The 22,021-nt window shown below is 33.0% G+C and overlaps 1 protein-coding gene and 1 long non-coding RNA gene across 2 annotated transcripts; both read right to left on the reverse strand.

Annotated features, from left to right (window-relative positions):
- Positions 1 to 853: 853 nt before the first annotated feature.
- Positions 854 to 6,686, reverse strand: LOC132635800 (ankyrin repeat-containing protein At5g02620-like). Its single transcript, XM_060352334.1, has 3 exons — positions 6,143 to 6,686; positions 2,562 to 2,977; positions 854 to 2,022 (listed from the first exon to the last, which is right to left on the reverse strand). The coding sequence occupies exons 1-3, from the start codon at positions 6,594 to 6,596 to the stop codon at positions 1,069 to 1,071; spliced, it is 1,824 nt and encodes a 607-aa protein (XP_060208317.1). The 5' UTR covers positions 6,597 to 6,686; the 3' UTR covers positions 854 to 1,068.
- Positions 6,687 to 17,444: 10,758 nt separating this feature from the next.
- On the reverse strand, positions 17,445 to 20,077 carry LOC132635801 (uncharacterized). Its single transcript, XR_009580753.1, has 2 exons — positions 18,131 to 20,077; positions 17,445 to 17,958 (listed from the first exon to the last, which is right to left on the reverse strand). It is a non-coding gene; the product is annotated as an uncharacterized LOC132635801 (long non-coding RNA).
- Positions 20,078 to 22,021: the final 1,944 nt, after the last annotated feature.

The raw sequence follows: 22,021 nt of genomic DNA on the forward strand, positions 1-22,021 counted from the left end.
AGAGAAATACATATATCAAGAAGCCTTCATCTCTATGGCTACCCATAGGTCTTCCGCAAATCAAAAAGTTCTCACTACGAAAAGTCAGGCAAAACCCAATTGAAAAAAAAATCGAGCGACTGAGTCGGTCAAGAAAATCAAGTAGAAACTGACGTAGTCAGTCGGTTTACCCTTTTTTATTTTTTAAATTATTTTTACAAGAAACCGACGGACGCCCCTCGGTTATTTTTGCACAATTTTGCATAAAATATATTTTTTGAGATACTCCATTGATTTAGTACACATTATTTTTTGCACAAAAGTAAAAATAGATAGCCAAAGGTAGAGTCGATTTAGTTAAAAAATAACTAAAGATTATTTTAAGTAAACCAACGTTATATTAGGGAAATTCAAGTACTAGTTGAAGAACATGGATTCTTTATCAATCATTGTTACATAGAACCCAATAAATATGTAAAAAAGTTGTCAACTCTCAGTCATAAAATCGAGGAAATCTATGTCTTCAATTCCTTCTATAAGCTCCCTAGACAAATTAAAGGCTTTGCAAATATGAACAGAGGAATATCATTCAGAAATAACCAAACCAAGTGTCTCAACATCATATATAAACCTTCAAGTACTAATAGATTGTTTTCTATTTTCTTAAGAACAAATATCATTAGTATCTCATCAATGATGGATCATACAAATTAAGTTTGGTAGACTAAATTTAAATTGTATCTTTTAGCACATCAATAATCAATACAATGAAGACTCAGTTTTGTTAAAAACAGAACGAAGAAAGTTCCTCGTCATCGTTGATGATATTTGAGTAATTTAAATAAGTGAAAGAGTTCAAACCAAAATAGATACTCCATCATAAAAATGTTGATAACAAAATGCACATGATCTAAAGTTAAACAATGACTAGAAATCCTTATTAATGGACTTTCAACAAATAAATTAATTATAGCATCTGTCAACTGATTATACGGTGATATATAAGAGGAACTAATATGTATATGGCTTTAATTAATTATTCTCAACAAGAAGACTAATACAAATCTATCAATGTAGGTAGTTGATTAATTAATACAAATGATAACCTTGATCTGAGCTATCAACATCTGAGTTACTGCTACCCTCACGACTTTCTTTCTTCACAACTTTCATTTCTTCAACTCTACTAATATTACTCTTTGGACTTTCCTCTTTCATCTTCTTATCATCTCTTCTTTTTCTCCAATCAGTCTTCCTTTTCCATTGTCTAACCAACAAAATTCCCAAACTGAGAAACACAACCATAGTGCACCCTCCCCCTATAACCACAACCTCAATTAGTACCCAATTAACCCCTTTTCCTTGTGGCAATATTGACCATATTGCAGCAATATAAGCTGATGCCATAAAAAAAGTAGAAATCCACATAACTTTATGTGTTGCCACCATTAGTTTCATCATGGATCTTCTCTTAAATGGAATAACACTAACAAGAACATTAACAATTCCAAGGGAAAGAAAAAGAGCCACAATGTTACATACCAAGAACACCTTAAAGGCCGCTTTTTTACCCAAAAGAGCTTTTCCACTTCCTTGATTAAATCCACCAGGAGGATTAACTCCAGCAGCAAATGTGACAGTTGCTATTAGTACTGCAACAACTGTTATGGTTTTTCTTGCATTTCTTAAACCTTCACTTTGCAGCTCGATTTTCTTTCTCCTTGTAGCGCGATAATTATTGTTGTTATGTTTCCTTTGATGATGATAATAAGAATGTTGAGATGAGGATGGAGATTGAAAAGTACTAGTAGTAGTACTAATTTTTCTTGGCCATGACCCCAAATTCGGTGATACAACTTGCTGGATGTCTTGTAAACTTGGTGGTAATTGGTCGCATCTTTTGGCACCGGCTTTTTGTAATGCTGGGATAATTGCGAGAGCACCAGAGTTACTTGCATCTGCTTCAACTACATCTAATGCTGTATATCCTTTCTGATTCAAAGCATTTACTTCTACCCCAAGCTTAAGTAGATAAATAACCATCTGAAGAGAAGTATATAGAAGAGAACAATTAGTTTTGAGTTTTTATGTACAAGTATATTTTTTATGCAACTCTGTTTTGCAAAGGAAATGTTAGTTAGCTCCAAGAACCTAATTTCTTTTAATTATGAATAGTTATTAAATTAATTACTTTTAAAGTGATTTATAGTATAATTTTTTTTTACATTGTCACTCTCTGGTGGTTTATACTCAGGCTTATGATTTTCACACATTACATCTTGAAACTTGACTTTATATTTTCCACTGATTTTGATAATCTTCATTTAAAATACATATTCCTCAGCCAAAATAATTTTGAACATTCTCATTTTAGCCTTATAACATGATTTTATAGTCATATTAATGTCTATGATAGACATTAGACCACAAAGATGAAATGTCAATATTGTTTAATTTTTTTCATTCTTAAACTCAATGTGGTCAACCAAAGGCTTTCACATAAAAAAGGACCACGAGAGTACAAAAGGAGAGTATATATAAACCTAGAAGTGAAATACATAAAAGTGAAAAATAAAACTTACCGTCGTGAGTTTCCTAACAGTAGCCAAATGGAGAATGGTGTTTCCATCAGTATCTTGAATGTTCATGAGATTTGAAACGTTAAGACTCTCCATCAAGAATTTAAGCACTTCAAAGTGGTTGTTCTTGACAGCCAAATGTAGAACAGTCTCTCCATGTTTGGTAATCATTTCAGAAGATTCAAGACTCACCGAGAGTATCTCAGCGACAATGTTCACTCTTCCTTTAATGACTGCCCAATGAAGTGGAGTTCTGTCTTCATTATCTTGTAAGGCAGAAAGATCCATGTCCAGTTTTAGTAGTTCTCTTGTTATATCTAAGTGGCCTTTGCTACAAGCTATATGTAACGGACTACACCCATTCAAGTCATTCTTCGAAGCAAAATCAGGTCGTACTTTAACCAATTCCTTCATTACTTCTGCAAATTTGAAGATAGCTAGAATGACATATCGTGCGTTTGATAGGAATGAAACAGTTTTAGCAAATATTTTAGCAAAAGGAGAAAAATGGCTTCCCTCCTTTCAAAGTTTTCTTAATTTTCAACGTCATGTCATTACATTAATCAATACCTAGATCACTAAGATTAGATGACATGGGAATGGATATAAGATCTCTTCACTCTTTGCAGAGAGTTAGATTAGCCAACTTGACCCGGGACGTGTTCATTGACAAAGATGTTCTAATGACATTTAATTGAATCATGCCAAGACATATATAGCATATTGTCTTAAAGGGATTTTCGATAGACTAGTTAAACATGATTTTAATTTTCGGATGAACTTTAATCAAAGTCATGTTCATACTTCATATAGTCGCGAGAACATTTGTCATATAGCCTTTATATAGTTTTATTTATGACCATTGCGAAGTTTCAATATCTAGTAGTCCTCATTGGTTCACACTTCAACGTAGTTATTTTGCCCTTATGCTAACAAATAACTGGAAATTCGTATTATACACCCCTTTCACAATTTTAGAAATTACCAATTCTTTTTACAAACCAATTAACTCCCAGTAATAGTTAACATACTACTACTCCCTCCGTTTCAATTTATATGTCTGGTTTTGACTTGGGATGGAGCTTAAACAAGTAAAAAAGACTTTTGAATCTTGTGGCTTTAAACTAACGATATATAGAATATACCAAAATGGCTCTAACCTTGTGGTTTCAAGCATGTCAGGTGAAAAGTTGAAATTAAAGAGTTATAAAAAAAGGAAAGAGACATTTTTTTTAAACGGACTAAAAAAAAAAGTAAGACACATATATTGAAACTAAGGGAGTGTAACTTTTTACTCTCATAAATTTTCCCTTCACTCGGAAATTTATGGATGAAAGTAAATTTATGGATGAAACCTTCCTTAAAAAGAAAATGTCCAGTAGGATTTTATTACGGAAAAAAAAAAGTTCTGGGCATTACAGGATCCACGCATATATAATTTAGGTGTGTAATTGATAATTTCGTCATAGTTTAAATGTGGTTCTATGCCTTATCCCTTATTACTACTCCTATTTCGACTGGGTGGTGAATTCCTTTGTAAAATAGTTTCGCAAAAAGTAAAGGCACATAAACAAATATAAAGGTGACTTTATAATGAAATTGGAGAGAGCATTTTTCTTCTCAGAAATAATGAGTGACATTTTAAAGTTTACATTATATATTTATTTCAAGATTACAAATCTCACGTATTAAGGCTATGCTTACTTGTAGATATCATTTGGGTGACCTGATACTGTAAAAAATTATTGAAGCTAACAATGTATATAACTTACTCCATTTTAAAGACTTTACTGTAAAAAGAATAAGAAAAATGGTTGCATTGTTGATCCCTCAATTATTAATAAATCCTAATTTTTATCATTCTGATACTTTACTAAGTATATTTAACCTTCAATTACTAAAAATATTTGTTTTGGTCCCTTTACATAAGAAAAATGTTATATTTAGATTTACGCAAAACTTTATTATCCTTAAATAAGGATTAGCAATACAATTTTGTAACATAATAAATGGGTAATTATATGATTTAACAGTTAATAATTCATTAATTTGTGAAGACGCGCAAGTAAAAGAATCAAAAGTGCACAATGCTATTAATTGTAAAGTTATATGTGGTTACCCGATATCATAAATATTTAACTGAAATTTATCAATATTTTAGGGACTAAAGCGCAAATTTCCCAAAGTAAACAGAAGAGGAGGATCACGATTGGACAATTGTCCTTAATGATTCCAGCAATGAGGACTTAGCCCAGACGTAGACTTTGCTCGTGTGAACATTTGAAAATAGAGACGACCTAGCTATCCAACAACCCTTTGATTGAAAGGCACCCCATTCCCATTAAGTTTAATTTCACCATGTTGCTTAGTCTAATTTTAGCACAATCTTATGTTTTACTACGATATTAGACCAATTTTGAGTTATGAGAATAGTTAATGAAGTAATTAAGTAGGGACGATATATCCGGGTTGGCTCAATTGTGAGCCCACCCCAACTTGCACGCATAGGTGAGGAAATTAACCAATCACGCCCTTAAACCTTATCCATAGCAATAGTGCTTTTTCTTCTACTGTTTAGGGTGACACCGTTAAGAAGGAAATAAATTAAGCAGGTAAATATAACATGTATTTACTCTTAAATTAAATTAGCAGTAAAATATACTATAAGCAATTCAAGTGATCATTATGTATGATCATGCATGTCATCCCCAATGAATACCTAAATCGCTAAAATAATTGAAAAAACAACAGTGACCATCATATATAAAGTTAGGCATTAAGAAATAATAAGAACTAAGATGTGTCCAGAATTCATTTTTACTTGGAAGTTATTTTCTCATCTTTCAAACTTTTTGGCTGCTTTAATGGTTTTATGAAACTTGATCCTACCGACACCATCCATTATCATCACCCGTTAATTATTTCCGAATAGTTAGAGATGGTACTCGTTTATAGACCTAAGTTAGTAAGTTTAAAAGCTAACACAGACATTTTATTTGTGAACTCTTTACTAGTTTAATTTGGTAGGCAAAAGGCATAACTTGGCAAAATATAATTGCCACTAGCTGCTTTGGTGCTCTTAGGACTTTCTTATCCAAAACAAGTTCCCGTTCTTCAAGACTATTTATTCCTTAATTGAAGCAAATTCTCTACATTTCTTTGCATTGTATAGTATAGTACCAGTTATCATCAGTTTGCATGTATCAAAAAAAGAAGTTATGATCAGTTTGTTTAGAGCTTAATACATAAAGAGTGATATATTTTATAACGAAAATTACTTGGTTTTTTTGATAAGTTCAATAAGGGAATTTATGGATGAACATGATCAATCAGGCATCTTATATTTCATAATATCTAATCTCTAAGTTGCACTTAAGAGACCAGAGATCAAATATAATTTCAATAACGACAAAAAAAAAAAAAAAAAAATACAAGTGATTTCTTCTTATCATCTAAGTTAGAATGACCAGATACTTACGCCAGCGAGAGATAGTACATACTCGGTAGATCAGTTGAGGTAGTTGAGGTATGTCTGAAACCACCTAAATAAAATAAGAAAAAAAGAGAAGGAAGTTTAATTTTACCTGTATGGCCGGATGAAGCTGCAGCATGAAGTGAAGTAGTGAACATATCAACTTCAAGCATCAACAGCATCTGCACATTATTTAACAAATGTTTAACCACGTCAATCCTCCCTCTCTCACATGCTACATAAAGCACACTCTTATCCCACATATTGGTCTTGTAAGCAACCCAAGGGTCATTCTCAAGCAGGATTCTCACAATTTCAAGCCTCCCTTCTTTGCATGCTTCATGCAGAGGGGTCTCTAGATCCCCGTTCTCGGCCGACGTCATCTCAGGGAACAACTTCACAATCATCTTGACCAATTCAACATGCCCAAATCTAGCTGCTAGGTGCAATATGGTGTGTAATGACCCTTCAATGGTTTGTTTTACTATGTTTTCATCTTCTTCAATGAGTTTCTTAATGGCTCGAACATCTCCCCTGAAAACTACTTCATTCAGCCGCCGGTCCATTTTTAATTAAAAGTGTTTGAGGGGAAATTAAAGGAAATTAAATGTAGCTTTCAGTACATTTGGAGAAGCTCAAGTTGCAGATAGTGCTTATTATCATGGGGGACTTACTATTTATGCAAACTTAAGTCATTTTTTTCCACATCTGCAGCAACCAAGAAGATTCATAAGGGATTCGTATCACGTGTTCTTTTTCGTTTCATTTCTTATTAAATATGTGGCCGGCGTCTCTTCTAGTAAAATGGTGAAAGTCAAGACTTATTAGAAATTAGAATAATTTTGTATGAAGAGGCGAGTTAGGCTTTGAAGTTTATGGGTTCGGAGTTCTATTTTTATTTTTATTTTAATTGATGGGTTCTGGATCCATTATATATACATAATCAATAGATTTTTAAAGATAAATATAGAATTTGAATCAAAGCTATTGAGTTCGATAGACTTGACTCAAGCCTTGAGTCAACGAACAAATCAAATAATAACAACTGTTAAAACATGTGCTTCTGAGATAAGCACGTATTTATGATGGCTGTATCATTAATTTTAGAACACTTACATAGTTAAGTACAGTTTGGGACGGATACTCAGGTATAAATATTGTCAGATGAAAGAACCAGCTTTAGTCAAAATTAAGTATATATTTTAATATTTTAGTAGGTTATATTATAATGAAGGGGAGTCTTAGCGTAACTGGTAGAGTTACTGCCATGTGATCAGGAGGTCACGGGTTCGAGCCGTGAAAACAGTCTCTTGCAGAAATGCAAGGTAAGGCTGCGTACAATATACCCATGTGGTCCGGCCCTTCCCCGGAACCCGCGCATAGCAGGAGCTTAGTACACCGGGCTGCTTTTTTAGTAGGTTATATTATAATCAAGTGTTAAATATCCAAAATTATACGGTCTGAATATGAAGAAGAGTAAACGTAAGCGCGAAATGCTTAGAAACCTGATGGTGGATTGGAGGTGGCTTTTATGATTAAGAAAAGAAGACAAATGGCCTACTCTTTCTAATGGTTTAAGATTTCGCTTTTTGCTCGTTTATGAGTAATATTTTTAAAAGAAAAAGATTCTTACTGATTGCACCAAAAAAAGAAAACAAAGAAGAGTAGGAAATAAACGCGAATCCACTGGTATCTCTAATCTATTACTTGGAAAATGCCTCATAATTCACATACAGAGACATCAATGTCAATCCAGAAGTAGACGACCATCTATATTTGTGACCTCACCTCTTGCATCAACACTAGTGAACCTCATTATAGTTAAAAGGGAAAAGTTCAAATTTACCCTCTAATTATGGTTTATAGTGTAGATTTGTCCTCCGTTAAAGTTTTAGTTCATATTTACCTCTTTCGTCAAGAAACTTGTTACATTTGCCCTTATAACTAACGGATTACTGATTAGGAGTCCTTATTTATCCACATAGACGTCATGCGTGTATATATTTTTATTTTTATTTTATAACTTACAAATTGAATTTTGTCATGTAATTTTCTTTCTTTTTTTATTAAAAAATTACAATACCTAATCTTCTTCTCCGTCAAACTACCACTTCCCCTTCTTCCTCTCCGCTACTGTCACCGCTGTCCACCACCCTCCACTGCCACTGGTCAAAACTTTAACGGAGAGCAAATTTAAACTACAAACAGTAGTTGCAGGGTAAATTTGACCCTTTTCCCTATTTAAAAACCGATGTTTTATAATATTTGAAAATAAAATATTATTTATAGTCCTCAAGTCAGAAAGATTATATCTTAAGGCTTACTCCATTTAATTATCAATTCTTCGTTTTTATTCTCTAGCTTTTCATCACGAGATTTGGTTCCTAGGAAAGTAGATGAGAAGAAGGGATCCTTAATAAAATTTATATCACAAGACCTATCAATCTATATATAATATAAAGCTAGGGATAAACAAGGTGATGTGGCACCTCTCTATGACCATCAATTGAATTTATCTTTTTTCTCCTTTTTTGGGGACTCTTTTTAGAATATTTCATGCATAACTAATGGTTAAAAAAAGCTCACAAAATTAATGTGGAACTAATGCCCATGTACCAGTAATGAAGTCACAGAATAATAATTGTGCAACTAAAGCCCATATAGCCACCGTTTCAGAATACTACAGGACGTCTCTTCCTTCTCATATGCGTTTTTTTACTTTTCTTTTTCCTCAATAAATCAAGAGTCTTTAATTACGATTCATGAGCTGTATAATTTCTGAAGGATGGTTCATTGGCTCGACTTTGAAACGAGAAATCCCAGATGAATCCACGAGTCCAGGTATCATAATTTTCTCCTCCCTAATGTTTTATCTTCATCTTTGTAATTATTGAATTTGTTAGTTATGATTTGTTTTTCTTTTTGGTCCTTTTTCAGTTTTAATCTATCCCTCTATATGTATAAATCAGTTCCGTATCACAATCTATGCAACAGAGACAAACAACTTTGGCTCTCTCCAATCTCTTTATGAATTCTCAATAAATAATAAAATTATTGTTAAACCTGGTGTCTGGAAAAAGGATGAGCTGACAGTGTCAAATCTTTGCCTTTGTAGTTACAGTTTTTGTTTCCTCTTAATTGTGTAGATAATGATTCAACGACGGAGGAAAAAAAGGCAGAGATGTATGTGGATAATACATTCTGTACAGGTGGTGCTCCCTTTGAATTTTCCATGAGAACAAGATTTTCTTTTAGGACAACATATTTGACAAATTTTAATTCAACTTCAAGGGAAATTAGATGTGAAATGGCAGTCTTTCTGATTTGTACATTTGTAACTTAATTTATTATTATTATTATTATTATTATTATTATTATTACAATTTTAATTATTGACATACTGCATGTCTTGTAGCCTTTTGAATGCCATGCATATGCCTCGTGTAATATATTGTATGCTTTTTACGGATAAGAGAATTTGGAGCTATATACTTCTTTCTTATTTCACAATTGATGTAGATTAAGGATCGGGTAGGTGTGGTATACATGAATTTCGTCTCTTTCTTTAAAGAGCCTTTCGCGACCGGGGTGATGGAAGTATACAAATTACCCGATGAACGAATATCAGATATCGAATGATAAAAAAAAAAAAAATACAAATGCAGACTATTATTATGATTACTTAATCTACATCTTTATATATGAATGTAATTTTGAAATTATGTACATCAACATATCCAGTGAAATCCCACAAAGTGGAATTTGGGGAGGGTAGAGTATGCAGACCTTACTCCTACCTCGGATAGAGAGGCTGTTTCTGATAGATCTTCGGTATGTAATTCCGATCTTACGTGATATAACAAAAGATGATGTTTTTATTTCCCTGAACATAATTTTCTTCTGTTCTTTCAATTTTACCTCTAAATATATTAACTTAATAGTGTTTTTAATTTTAATAATAAAGTATTTGTGGACAAAATATAAATAGTAAGGACAAGCTAGGAGACTCCCCTTACATACTCTTTTTTCCTATAATATGAAAGGTTAGCTCTTTTTCCCTATGAAATGATTGTTCCTCGAGAACTATGTGACACTTTTATTTATTTTTTATACATTGATCATTTAATTTGATTTTTATATTTGGCAAATGTATATCTTATATTTTATATTTATTTGTAAATTTTTGTATAAATGTTTAGCTTTTCGATATCAACTACATTTATAAAGACCGCACGTAGTGCGAGAAATTTCACTAGTTGTTAATTAAAGTAATAACCGTCATTTTATTTTTCATTCTCTATAGTAGTATATTTTATATTTTAAAAAAGTTTAACATTTTATTCGTCAATTTCGAAAGTTTTTCTCTTATTTAAGTCTTTACAAATCAAATTAATTCTTACATTTAACCTAAAGCATTTATTTCTAGCAAGGAGGTGACAATATTCACCACAAAACTTTTTTTTTGGGGTTTTCTACCGGGTGTCCGGTACTCACATTGAGCCTTGACTAAATCTGGATCGCTGCCTATTTCTGGGGACAACGCTTCCAACAAAAAAAATTCACTCCCAGGAGCTCGAACTCGAGACCTCTAATTAAAAGTAAAGGGACGCCAAACTGCCACCGCAACCCATGTTGTACAAACCACTTGTTTGTTAGCCCGGAGAAGCTCCATTTACAATCTCATATACACCACATAAAGAAATGTAAGAAAAATTATTAACATATTAGTAGTTATAACAATTGAGACAGCATGGTCTTTTCTTGCATTAATAAAGAATAGAAACATAGAAATTGAGACAATTAAGTTTTTTTCCAATAAGGAGAATAAAAGGTTCAAAAACAATTGAGACTTTATTCTTACAATAAATAATATACAAAAATAAAAAGAAGGAGAAAAGGCAAAAAAATATTTTTTTTCCCCCATTTCATTTTCCTGGTTGGTTGGAGGGAATGGGGAAAGGTCCTGCCTTTTTCTTGTAAAGACCTACCTCAAAACAACGAAACAAAGTAAAGAAAGAAGAAGAAAAAACAACACCCTAAATCACATGCATATACCAGCAACTTCGTTGTCTTGGAATTCCACAAAACCAATACCTTCTTCCACCCCCAAAAAAAGTTCAAGCACAACAATGAAAATATAGCATTTATAACACTCACTATATAAACTCTCTATTATTAGCTCAATGCTTTTTTGTAAGCGGTTTCAAGGAGATCATTTGTTACACAATAATTGCACCATTATGTGCATTAGTGCCCCGTTACAACTTACATGCACTCTTCCTTTTGGAAGGAACAATCTAAACCTAAATACTCAAATATTCTAATTTCTAGGTCATAGAGAGGTGTCACATCACTTTGTCTATGCTTAGCTTTATATTATATATAGATCTGTTCATTACTAATTCCTCCGTCCATTTTTACTTGTCATGTATTGACTTGACACGTTTATTAAAGAGTCAAAAATAGAATAACTTTATTTTATCACCGTTAATTATTGTTAAGTAGCCTAATGATTGAAATCAATTAAACATACTTTAAAAATTATGTAACCAATAAAAATTTCTTGAATTTTCCAACTCAATAATTAATAATCAAGATAAAATAATGATGAAACGATAAATTATCTCTTAATTTTTTAAAGTAGGCAAGTAAAAATAAAACTATTTTTAATACATAGGACCAGTAAAAATGTACAGAGTGAGTGTTCATATTTACTTACGGTGACTCGAAGGTCGTCCATTAGTTTTGTTTTATTCCACCGAAATTTTTGAGACGCCGACTCTTGCTTGGAGAAATGACTGACACATAATTTCGTGCGAGCGCGTACTATTTTTTTTTTTAATTTTTTTTTTCTTTTGGTGTGAATAGGATTTTAACCCATGACTTTTAGGGTGGGTTGATAATAAAAATTAAAGGAATGTTTGTCCCAAATCCGGAGAACGAAAAAGAATTTATGCAGTATAAATAAAAAAAATCTATATGGTATAGAGAACATTAAGGTTTATTTATATTTAGTAGCTATACTTGCTTAATTTACATCTCATAGCAAAATCATGTATGTTAATTACACAAGATAACTAGTACACTAAAATTATGTTGTATTTAATATTAAAAACTATTTTCTCTCTATTCTCCCACAATCTCCTCCCATTTTCTCTCACCCCTCTGGCCTCTCTCTCCCATTTTCCTCTATTTTCCTAAATGCAGCTTTGAACCTACAAAACAATAGGCACATCCTCCATGAATTCCGTGTATTAGTCATAGAACATGTGATGTTCCTTTGCCTTATCTTCTCAGCATTATCAATTTCACTGACTTGCGTCTTCTTCGCTGCTTCGGCAAGGAGCTTCTAGCTTCGGTGAACTGGAGCAGTCACCACAAAAATAGAGTGCATTTCAGATCTGAGCGAATTGAGTGTATATCAGATCTGAACCGGAGCAGTCACCACAAAATAGAGTGTATCTCAGAATTACACTTATAAATACACTCTCCTCCACCGTCGTCGTCTTCTAAGGTCGGAATTCATGGCCAATCGACCGAATTTTTCTTAGATCTGAGTATATTTTATTTGTTGTATCTCATATCTTAGTGTATTTGAGTGTATTCGCTATTTTTTTAGTGTAAAATAGAATGTTTCTTTATGTATTTTTCTCTTGTACTTCGAACAAGATTATTTTGTATACAAATGTATACAGTGAATTTTGAATACAACTGAATATCCGTATATCTTTTTGCATTTATGTTGTTTGAATACAACTGAATTTAAATTAATAAATTGAATACAGTGTAAAAGTAGGTACGAATGAATACAGCCGAATTGAATACAACTAAATATAGTCAAATTTGAATACAACTGAATTTTACTCGTTGTATTCATGAATACAGCAACGCACCATAGTGAATACAATAAGAAACAAGCACTAAGTTTAGCTATATGTTTGCTACGAGATGTAAATAGATAAAATGTAGCTACGCAGCAAAAATAACCCCTAAAAGTTAGTTATTTATGAAATTTTCCCATAAAAAATCACTTCTACGTTCATTTTAAAAATTGAAAAGACGACAAGCCCAAAATGTAGTTCGCAAGAATAACAATTACTTCTCTTAAGTTCGATTACATGCCAAATTAATTAAGAAAATTTTAGGGGGATTTATAGAGAAAAAAATCAAGGGAATAGGATGGTAAAAGAGTCATTTTCCGTGCCATAAGACAAACCCAACCTATTTTTTCAAGATATGCAAAAACGGAAATAAAAATTACTCCCTCTGTCTTAAATTATCTGTCGTGGTTATTAAAAAGAAATGTCTCAAATTATTTGACATTTTTGAAGTTTAGGGCACAATTAATTATCTTCTCCATTTTACCCTTAGTATAATTTTATCGTTAATGGGGATAACATAAATAGAGTAAATATTTAATGGAGAGAGATTATAACTTAGATATAAACAAGGGTAACATAGTCAAATACGCATCCTATGTTGGAAATAATAATTCAAAATTGTAGAAAACCAAAATTGGCTAGGATCATTTGATATTTTAATCCATGTCTAGTTAGGATTTATAATCAAATTAGTATAGGAATAGGTTGTTTTCCTGTTTTGAGTTAAAGTAGGTTTCTTACTAAATAGGAGTGCTACTAGCTATTTCATAATAAGAAAGAACAAGAAATAATAAGAGATATTGAGAACAAGAAAGAATAAGAGATATTGTAGAGATTCATAGTGTTTATAAATTAAATATTTTCTTTTAAATTGGTATCAAAACTTCTACGATCATAGTAGAGAATTAAAGAGCTTCCGCTGCCGACGAACGACTATACCCATATATACAGCCCGTTGGGCCAATGATTATGTTGGCAAACGTCGGGCTAATGATATATGCATGAAAAATAATCATGCATGATTACGAAAAATATTGCATGTTTAAAGAGGTGCAAGCAAATATGTCATGGAGGAAGAGAAGAAATCAACAAAATTAGAATGTTGATGAGAAGTGCATCAACTATTAGAAGTTGAGAGAAGTGCTCCAATACAACCAAGAAAAATAATAATGGGTGTTGATGAGAAGTGCATCAACTATTGGAAGTTGGAGAGAAGTTCTCCAACCGAACCAAGAAAAAAAAATGGGAGTTGGAGAGAAGTGCTCCAACATTGAAGGTTGAAGAGAAAGTGCTTCAACAATTGAAGGTTGATGAGAAATTGCATCAATAAACTGGAATGTTGGAGAGAAAGTGCTCCAACTATTGTGAAGGTTAAAGAGAAAGTGCTTCAACAATTGAAGGTTGATGAGAAAGTGCATCAACAAACTGGAATGTTGGATAGAAAGTGCTCCAACTATTGTGAAGGTTAAAGAGAAAGTACTTCAACAATTGAAGGTTGAAGAGAAAGTGCTTCAACAAATTGGAAGATGTGAGTGACGGTTGAAGAGAAAGTGCTTTAACAATTGATGGGTTGCAAAACAAGTGCCTCATCAATTTGAAAATGATGACAAATGAATCAACAATTAGATATACAATTTTGAATTACGGGAGAATGTTTGAAATAATAGTTCAAAATTGGTTAGGATTTGATATTTTAATCCATGTCTGGTTCGGATTTATAGTCAAATTAGTATAGGAATAGATTTTCCTGTTTTGAGTTAAAGTAGATTTCTACTATTATAAATAGGGGTGCTGCTAGCTATTTTAGAATAAGAGATATTGTAGAGATTCATAGAGTCTATCAATTAAATATTTCCTTCATCCTAATTAATATTTCTTAAAAGCATGTAAAACAAAAAAGCGACAGATAATTTGAGATGAGGAGAGTAAATAGCAGTTCCATGAGGGACACTTCGAGAGATTTCTTTTTACGAAAATTCGTGCATTAGACACGCTACATGGGCCCATCAAGCTAGTTAAAACTAGGGAAAAGTTCCCGGATGCCCACTGCAAGCAAAATAATTATCCGAAAATGTCCCTTTACTTTCATGCCCCAAAACTATTTACCTAGAGGCCCCCAAAATGATGATACCAAGATGGTATGACCTTATCTCCTATTGTTACATCTCACCCTTCGAGAAACTAAGTATGCTACGTATTCCTCGACGTAAGCGCGGAGAGGCCATGGAGCTCTCAAGAGGTCAAGGAATACTTTTACCAAGTGTTAAACATGTATCCAAAGGCTCCGGGATCAAGCGACTCGAAGAAACTAAGTTTGTCAAAACGTGGAGAAGATTTGGCAGAATTCTGGACTGAGATTTTAGTCCAACTTTGGGGAGGTATATCTCCTAGTATATAAGGAGTTATGGAATGCATAACCTATATAAATTGAAGTTCAAAGAGTCTTCTTTCCAATGCAATTTACAAATCGCAAATCCGAGATTTACGGTGGAAGATACGGCTTGTACAAAATTGTACGATTCCTCTATGCAACTCGACGATTGCAAGTCGACAGACCGTCGAATAATGACGGTACCGTCGAGCTTGCCGTCGAATTGAGGCTTTGGCAACCAACCTAAACAAGTATAAATACCCCTCCTATGTTATTCCCACCATAATTCTCTGAGTCTAAAAGCATCATAGCATATATTTGCACTCTCCTAATGATTCTACAGCATCTCCACCATAAGTATTACAATCTATCGTCCAACTAGGCTCGGGAAGTGCGGCTAACGTTGTGAGCTTGGATTTCATCTTTATATCGCTGAGGGAAAGGTGTATCTCGGGTCCAAACCAGTAGCAAGTACTAATTAACCCAATTGAGGTAAAATTCCTTCTCTATAATCGAAGAATTTGGTTAAGTCAAAGTTATATTTGTTAAATTGTCGCGTGTTAAGCCTAATAGCCGAAAGATGGCGTAACCTCTTATGGAATGTTGTTAAAGGAATTATATGGATATTGAATTAGATCAAATGCCTTTGATATTGGTTTTGGTTGTTATTGAGATCATGGGAACGTAGTAAAAACAGAGGATATGTTGCCCGAATTCCCTTAACCCCAAACAAAATAGTCTCAAAGATGCATTACATATGCGTTGGTGTATGAACAATTATGGCCTAAGTAAAGTCATATATCTCCATGTAGGGGCAAGGGACTAAGGGCCTTTAGAATAATTGATTTCTTCAAGCAGCGGATCGACGATTTAAGGTATGCAAGGTGTTGTTTCCCTTTTTTTTTTGCACGAATCTAACTAGAACATGAACACGAGCGTTTCATAACAATTCACTCCAATCATGTATCACTTCTTATAGATGTTCTTTATTGGATTATGATGAAATTAATTTGTATAGATTTTTCGGCTCGTACTCTATCAAATTATAGTAAAGTTTAAGATATCGTCCCACAGATATTGGAACCACCTATGCTACAAATTTGTACTGTCTCTGTCACTATTTGAGAGAATCAAATTGATGAAAGTTGAGTTTGAAATTATAAATTACTTAATTAAAACAAACCACTTCCGGAAGATTTATATATAAAAAGAGTTGGGAATTGCTGAATTTACTTGATATATTTTTACAATAAAATCTTAGTTTCTACATGCATTTCTCTAAGGAATAATTGCTTATTGCCAATACAATTATATTTCACGCTAAGAAATAAATAATTAATTAACACTTCGTGAGGTTATGTCAATTAATTGCTTTAAAACTAGTGACGATTAAACTGAAATATTTTCTTGCTTGAATTGTGCTACAAGAGTAAAGATCTCTTGTGATTAGTGTCATACCCTATTCTAACCTAAGTCAAAATAATTTATAACATTCCGGTGATTCCGGGGTTAATTAAAGTTAAGGGAATCGCCACCTAATTAATTATGGTGAATTAGGACAACTAAAGTTCATTAAAGTTAACTCCATTTTAAGTCTACGAAACCAAAATTCTAGGTAAGGGTTCAACTAACTTAAAGGGAAGGTATTATGCACCCTCTAAGATCCATTAATAATGATTAACCGACCGAACTTACAATTAATTAGGCTAAGTGTAAAAATGTGAATATTTTATGAAAAAAAGTATGTTGAAGATCTGTTTAAAACATAAGTGATAAGTAATACATTTTGTTGATGAAATAATATCAAAGTTGTAAATCATTTGAAAAGTCTTGCTTTTAAATTTAAAGGATTAACTCTCCAAAGGTGTTTGAAACAAAAATAGGAAAGAATTAGCACGTTATTTTTTCCAAAAAAGTAAGCTAAAATTTAAAGTTTTTCAATAGACTAGATAGTGGTAGAATTTTTGCAAAAGATAAATTTTGAACTAAAAGTTGCGTGATAGAAATGTATTGCCCGCATCCAAAACCAAAATTATTTTCCAAGTACGTCGCCAAAGTTAAAAGCCTTAAACATATTTCTAGATGAAAACAGGGCAGCTATTATTATCACTTAATTTTCACAGCTAAGTATTATCCTCAACATGGTGAATATCCTATTAATATCGGGAAGTCAAAAAATCTAAATAATTAGATAATCTAATTGTCAATCTTGTAGCAATTAATTTTTCGGCACACAAACACATAAGTTAGCAAACAGATACACGAGAAAAAAAAAATAGGGCAACGGAAAACATGTATGCTTAAGTGGGCTCGGCCCATTTAAGGCTGCGATCTGTTTACTGTTGGGGCTTCGGCCCAGCAACTTGAATATATTGCTGCGGATGGCTGATGAGGCTGACTCGAGAGAAATTACGTTGGGCTTCGGCCCAACACCGAATGCGGAAGACGATGAGTCCCGAATTGGGACTCCATTTTCTCCGATGTGTACATGTAAAAAAAAAAAAAAGATTAGCATAGAATTATCATATGATGAACTCAACAAATTTCAGACCAAACAAAAGGGGCTGCTATGAAAACACTATAAAATACACTATGAAGATAGAACGTATAGCTATGGCATAAAAAAAGTTGCACTCAGTTGAAAGAAAAAATAGATACTTCTAACTCCTCTAAACTCTAAACTGCCCTGCTCTATCTATTTTCATAGTCACTTTGCCTACTTCAGCATTTGTTTCACACAGAGAAAAGCTTAGGGAAAATTTGTAAAAGGGAAAATAAAAAAAATAAAAAAACGACTGCCCATTCCTAGAGCAGGGCAGTTTAGAGTTGAATGCGCTGATCTCAGCACCTAAACATAAAAACATGTATGACCTCTAAAAATGCATGAAAGAAGACATCAAAATCTGATCCACTTGTATTATTTCTTGACTGAAGTGTAAATGCCATATGTTATGGCCACCCCTGCGACTGCAGTTCGAGTGTTGATAAGAATCTCATGACAGAGATAGGATTAAACAATAAAACTTCAAGATGTTTCAACCTAAAGAAAAAATCCATTACTCACACAATCAAACCAGATCTTATTTATGAATTTAGAGATAATTTAAACTAATCAAAACCACCAACACACTAACTGCCTCCACGTTGCATCCTACACTAGTTCACACAAGAGAAAGAAAGCAAGGATGGAATTATAAACCAAGCTTCAATTCCATAAGCAGACCAAGACATAAGGAGGATTTTTAAGGATTGTTTAAACACATGATTAAGTTAAAGAATGTAGGGAGTCACTTTCGATAAAGGTACTTGAAAATAGTTTCAGAATTTAAGCTGGATTATGCAAGGAAACAGAACATTAGTCAAAAGCCATTAAAAAGGAGACATAATTTAAAGCACATTCAGATCACGGTTCTGTCTGGAAAAAAAAATACCAAATGCCTATGTATTTGTTAATCACTATTTCGAAAGCATCCACATCATAAATAGCCAACGAGTTCCCTAAACACATGACACACAGAATTAGAAGTACTGTATTCGTGTATAAAGCCAAACAGTCTTTAGCCTCTTGTTTATATTAATTGGGGTGTAGTATAAGATAGATGTAAGCGCAATGAAGTTAGGCACGCGTTTACGGACAAAACATGGCATCGATCCTTGTTAGATTCTAAAACAAATGAAATTCCAGCCAAACACATAAACATTCTGAACAAAGAAGAACTGAGCTAATTAATGCATATTCATGCTTAACTAAGTGAAATGATCGACGTGCTAAACAACCAACCAAACTAACACACATAATCCGTTAAGGCAGATTAATCACATGACGTAGCTCCTATATCTCGACGAACTGGATTATTACAACGTACTCAACCAAGTAACCAATCATCATACCAAGTCATAGTCGCACTAAATTAAACTAACTTAGCTACATAAGTCTGTATAGAACAGAATTTAAAGCAGAGATAAGGAGGATTTCTGACCTGTTTTGGGTACAGTGAACTGGGTGTCGATGGCCTCGAATCTACTCTCGAATACGACGAAAGATTTCGAAACTCGAATTACAACAATCCAGAAGTTCTTATTTTCCAGAAATGTTCAAGAGCAGACTCGAATGATTTATCGAATCGTGTCAAATGTAGGAGTAAGCTACCCGAAAATGTTAAGACTCAAGAAATCGATATTTTCAAGGAAAGACATCAGCGGCTAGAAAGAACTTGAAACAGAGTAGAATTAGAACAAGCTAGGACTTAAAATAGTAGTGGAAAGGTGAAATGTTGAGTATGGTAAAGTATTCTGTTCCCGATTGTTGTTTTTTCTGCTGAACGATTAAGATAATATTTATAGGTGCAAATGAAACCTAGGTTTTCGATTTGGGCGCGATATTTAGGTGAAAGGTTTCGAATTTCAAAACAACCATTCAAGAACGGTCCAAAAGTGTAGCAGCCAGCTTCATCTGAGGGGTGTCACGGGTTGAAATGCTTTTGATTTTCTCTGTATAAAATCAGATTTCAAACGTTTGCTTTGCCTCTTGTGTTGACCATATAGCTACTTGCACGAAAAAGGGGGGCAAGGATCTGCCATGGTTGAAGAAAGAAATGGATTTTTGTTGCAAAAGGACAGAGATGAGAGAGGCGATCATGTGCGGCTGTTGAACGTTGCTATTAGCTGGGGAGAATAAAAAAAGTATTGAAAACTCTTGCCCAAAATGGGCGGGCAAGATCTGGCAGGGTGAAAGGGATTAGGGTTTTGGCTAGAAATGGGGAGGAAGAGAGAAGGGAGATAGAAACGAAGTGGTGCAACGTGCATTGTCTTTTGTTCATTAGAGATTTAGGTCTGATGAAATGAAAATAAATGGGCCGGGTCGGTTTCGGGTATGGGCTGGTGAGTTGAAAATGTGGGCTAGTCGGGTAATGGGCTGCTAATTTGGCCGAAAATTGGGCTATCTCATGGTTATGTGCTTGGTCCAATTCCTCATGTTTCTTTATAGGAATTTATAACTTGGAAAGTATATGTAACAATCACACAATTAGTAATTAATAGTAATAAGGATACAATTCAATTTTACTAAGTTACTAATAATAGCAAAACTATAAATATATAGATAATGTAATAATAGAGTAAGAAATATTATCTAGCTTAACTTTATGATTAACAAGCAATAAATAGGTAATAATGTGAGGGTGATATTAAAATAGTAATTATAATAAAGTGGCGATACTTACAAATAATAGCAGCAATAGTAATAACATAGTAGTGAATAAAAGTATTTAGATTAACAATAAAATTAGAAGCCCAAGGAAATAAATTGGAATAAAGGAGGGACAAAATTGGGTGTCAACAATTAGCCTTTAAATCAATAAAGTCATTTGAGTCAATCCCTCCGTGAGAATTAGGACTGGAAGAAATAAGATAAAGACTTGGAATAATAATACTAAAAATTACTCTCACTCTGCTATTTTACTCATTGGTTATTATATATTAATTTTGCTCCGCGAGAATTACAAAATTAATATAAGAATAACTTAGAGATAAAATATGTAGACGTGATAATAATGAATTGAAATTATCATTCCAGCATAGTTTGAAATATAAATAAAATGTTTCAAGCCAAGAACATACAAAAACTGAGATAGTATCATGAATATATCAAGCTTCCTCAACTATCCCAACAGAAAGAAATTACTCCATTATGGAGTAAGAAAAACTAAAAAAAATAGAAAATGTTATCCTACAAAGACAAAAGAAGACAAATGGACCAAGACTAATTCTTCTCCCTCATCAGAGTTTGACAATGTCCACTTTATAGCCATAAAGTGACTTCGTCATAACCGTTTTGCTTGTTCGTAACGATTATATATATATATATATATATATATATATATATATATATATATATATATATATATATATATATATAACATGTTATGACTTCTCGTAACCGTTTTGCTTTGGTAACGATTTTGACATGAAAACATGTTATGAATTCTTGGTTTTGTTGTAGAATGTCTTCCGTATTCTTTCAATGACACTCTTGCTCCTTTTTATCCCGCTTTGTTGTGTTTTTCTGTGATATCTTACTTGACCCTGTATTAATTCTTTCCTGCAATATTTTGTTAAAAATATAGAAAAATAATGATAACTTTTATGTTTTTGTAAGAATAATTATATATTTATAATCCAACAAAATACACTTATCAGATTACTTACTTGTTTCTCAATTAGTTTGATGTACTTCTTCAATGATTCTTGAAATATTATCATGTTTATCATCATTAAGTTGTTTCTTTGGATTCGATACGAATTCCATAATTCATTCGAAGGTTACCGACCTTACGTCACTTAGAAAGGTCCGATGTTAGTTCATTGGCTCCTCATGCATTATATATATATTGCACTATTTTACTATACCGCGTCGCGCTATAGTTGATCGGGCAGGTACGTAGATGTGCACATCACTGCAGTGGATATGTTATGATATGCCTTGGGCGCGGGATGATGATGATATGATGATGACACGATGATAATGCTACTATATGTATATACTTGCATATGATTTTGAAAACTCATGTATTGCATATTGTACGTCCTCAGATGGATCAGGTTACTTCTATTCTTCTATATTTACGTCTTACTTATGTTACTGTTTCCTGCCGTACATACTCAGTACCTTTATCCGTACTGACGTCCCATTCTATGGGTCGTTGCATTTAGTGTTGCAGGTCTTGACAGGTGTAATAGA

The sequence above is a fragment of the Lycium barbarum genome, chromosome 4 (genome assembly GCF_019175385.1).
Source record: "Lycium barbarum isolate Lr01 chromosome 4, ASM1917538v2, whole genome shotgun sequence".
Lineage (NCBI taxonomy): Eukaryota > Viridiplantae > Streptophyta > Magnoliopsida > Solanales > Solanaceae > Lycium > Lycium barbarum.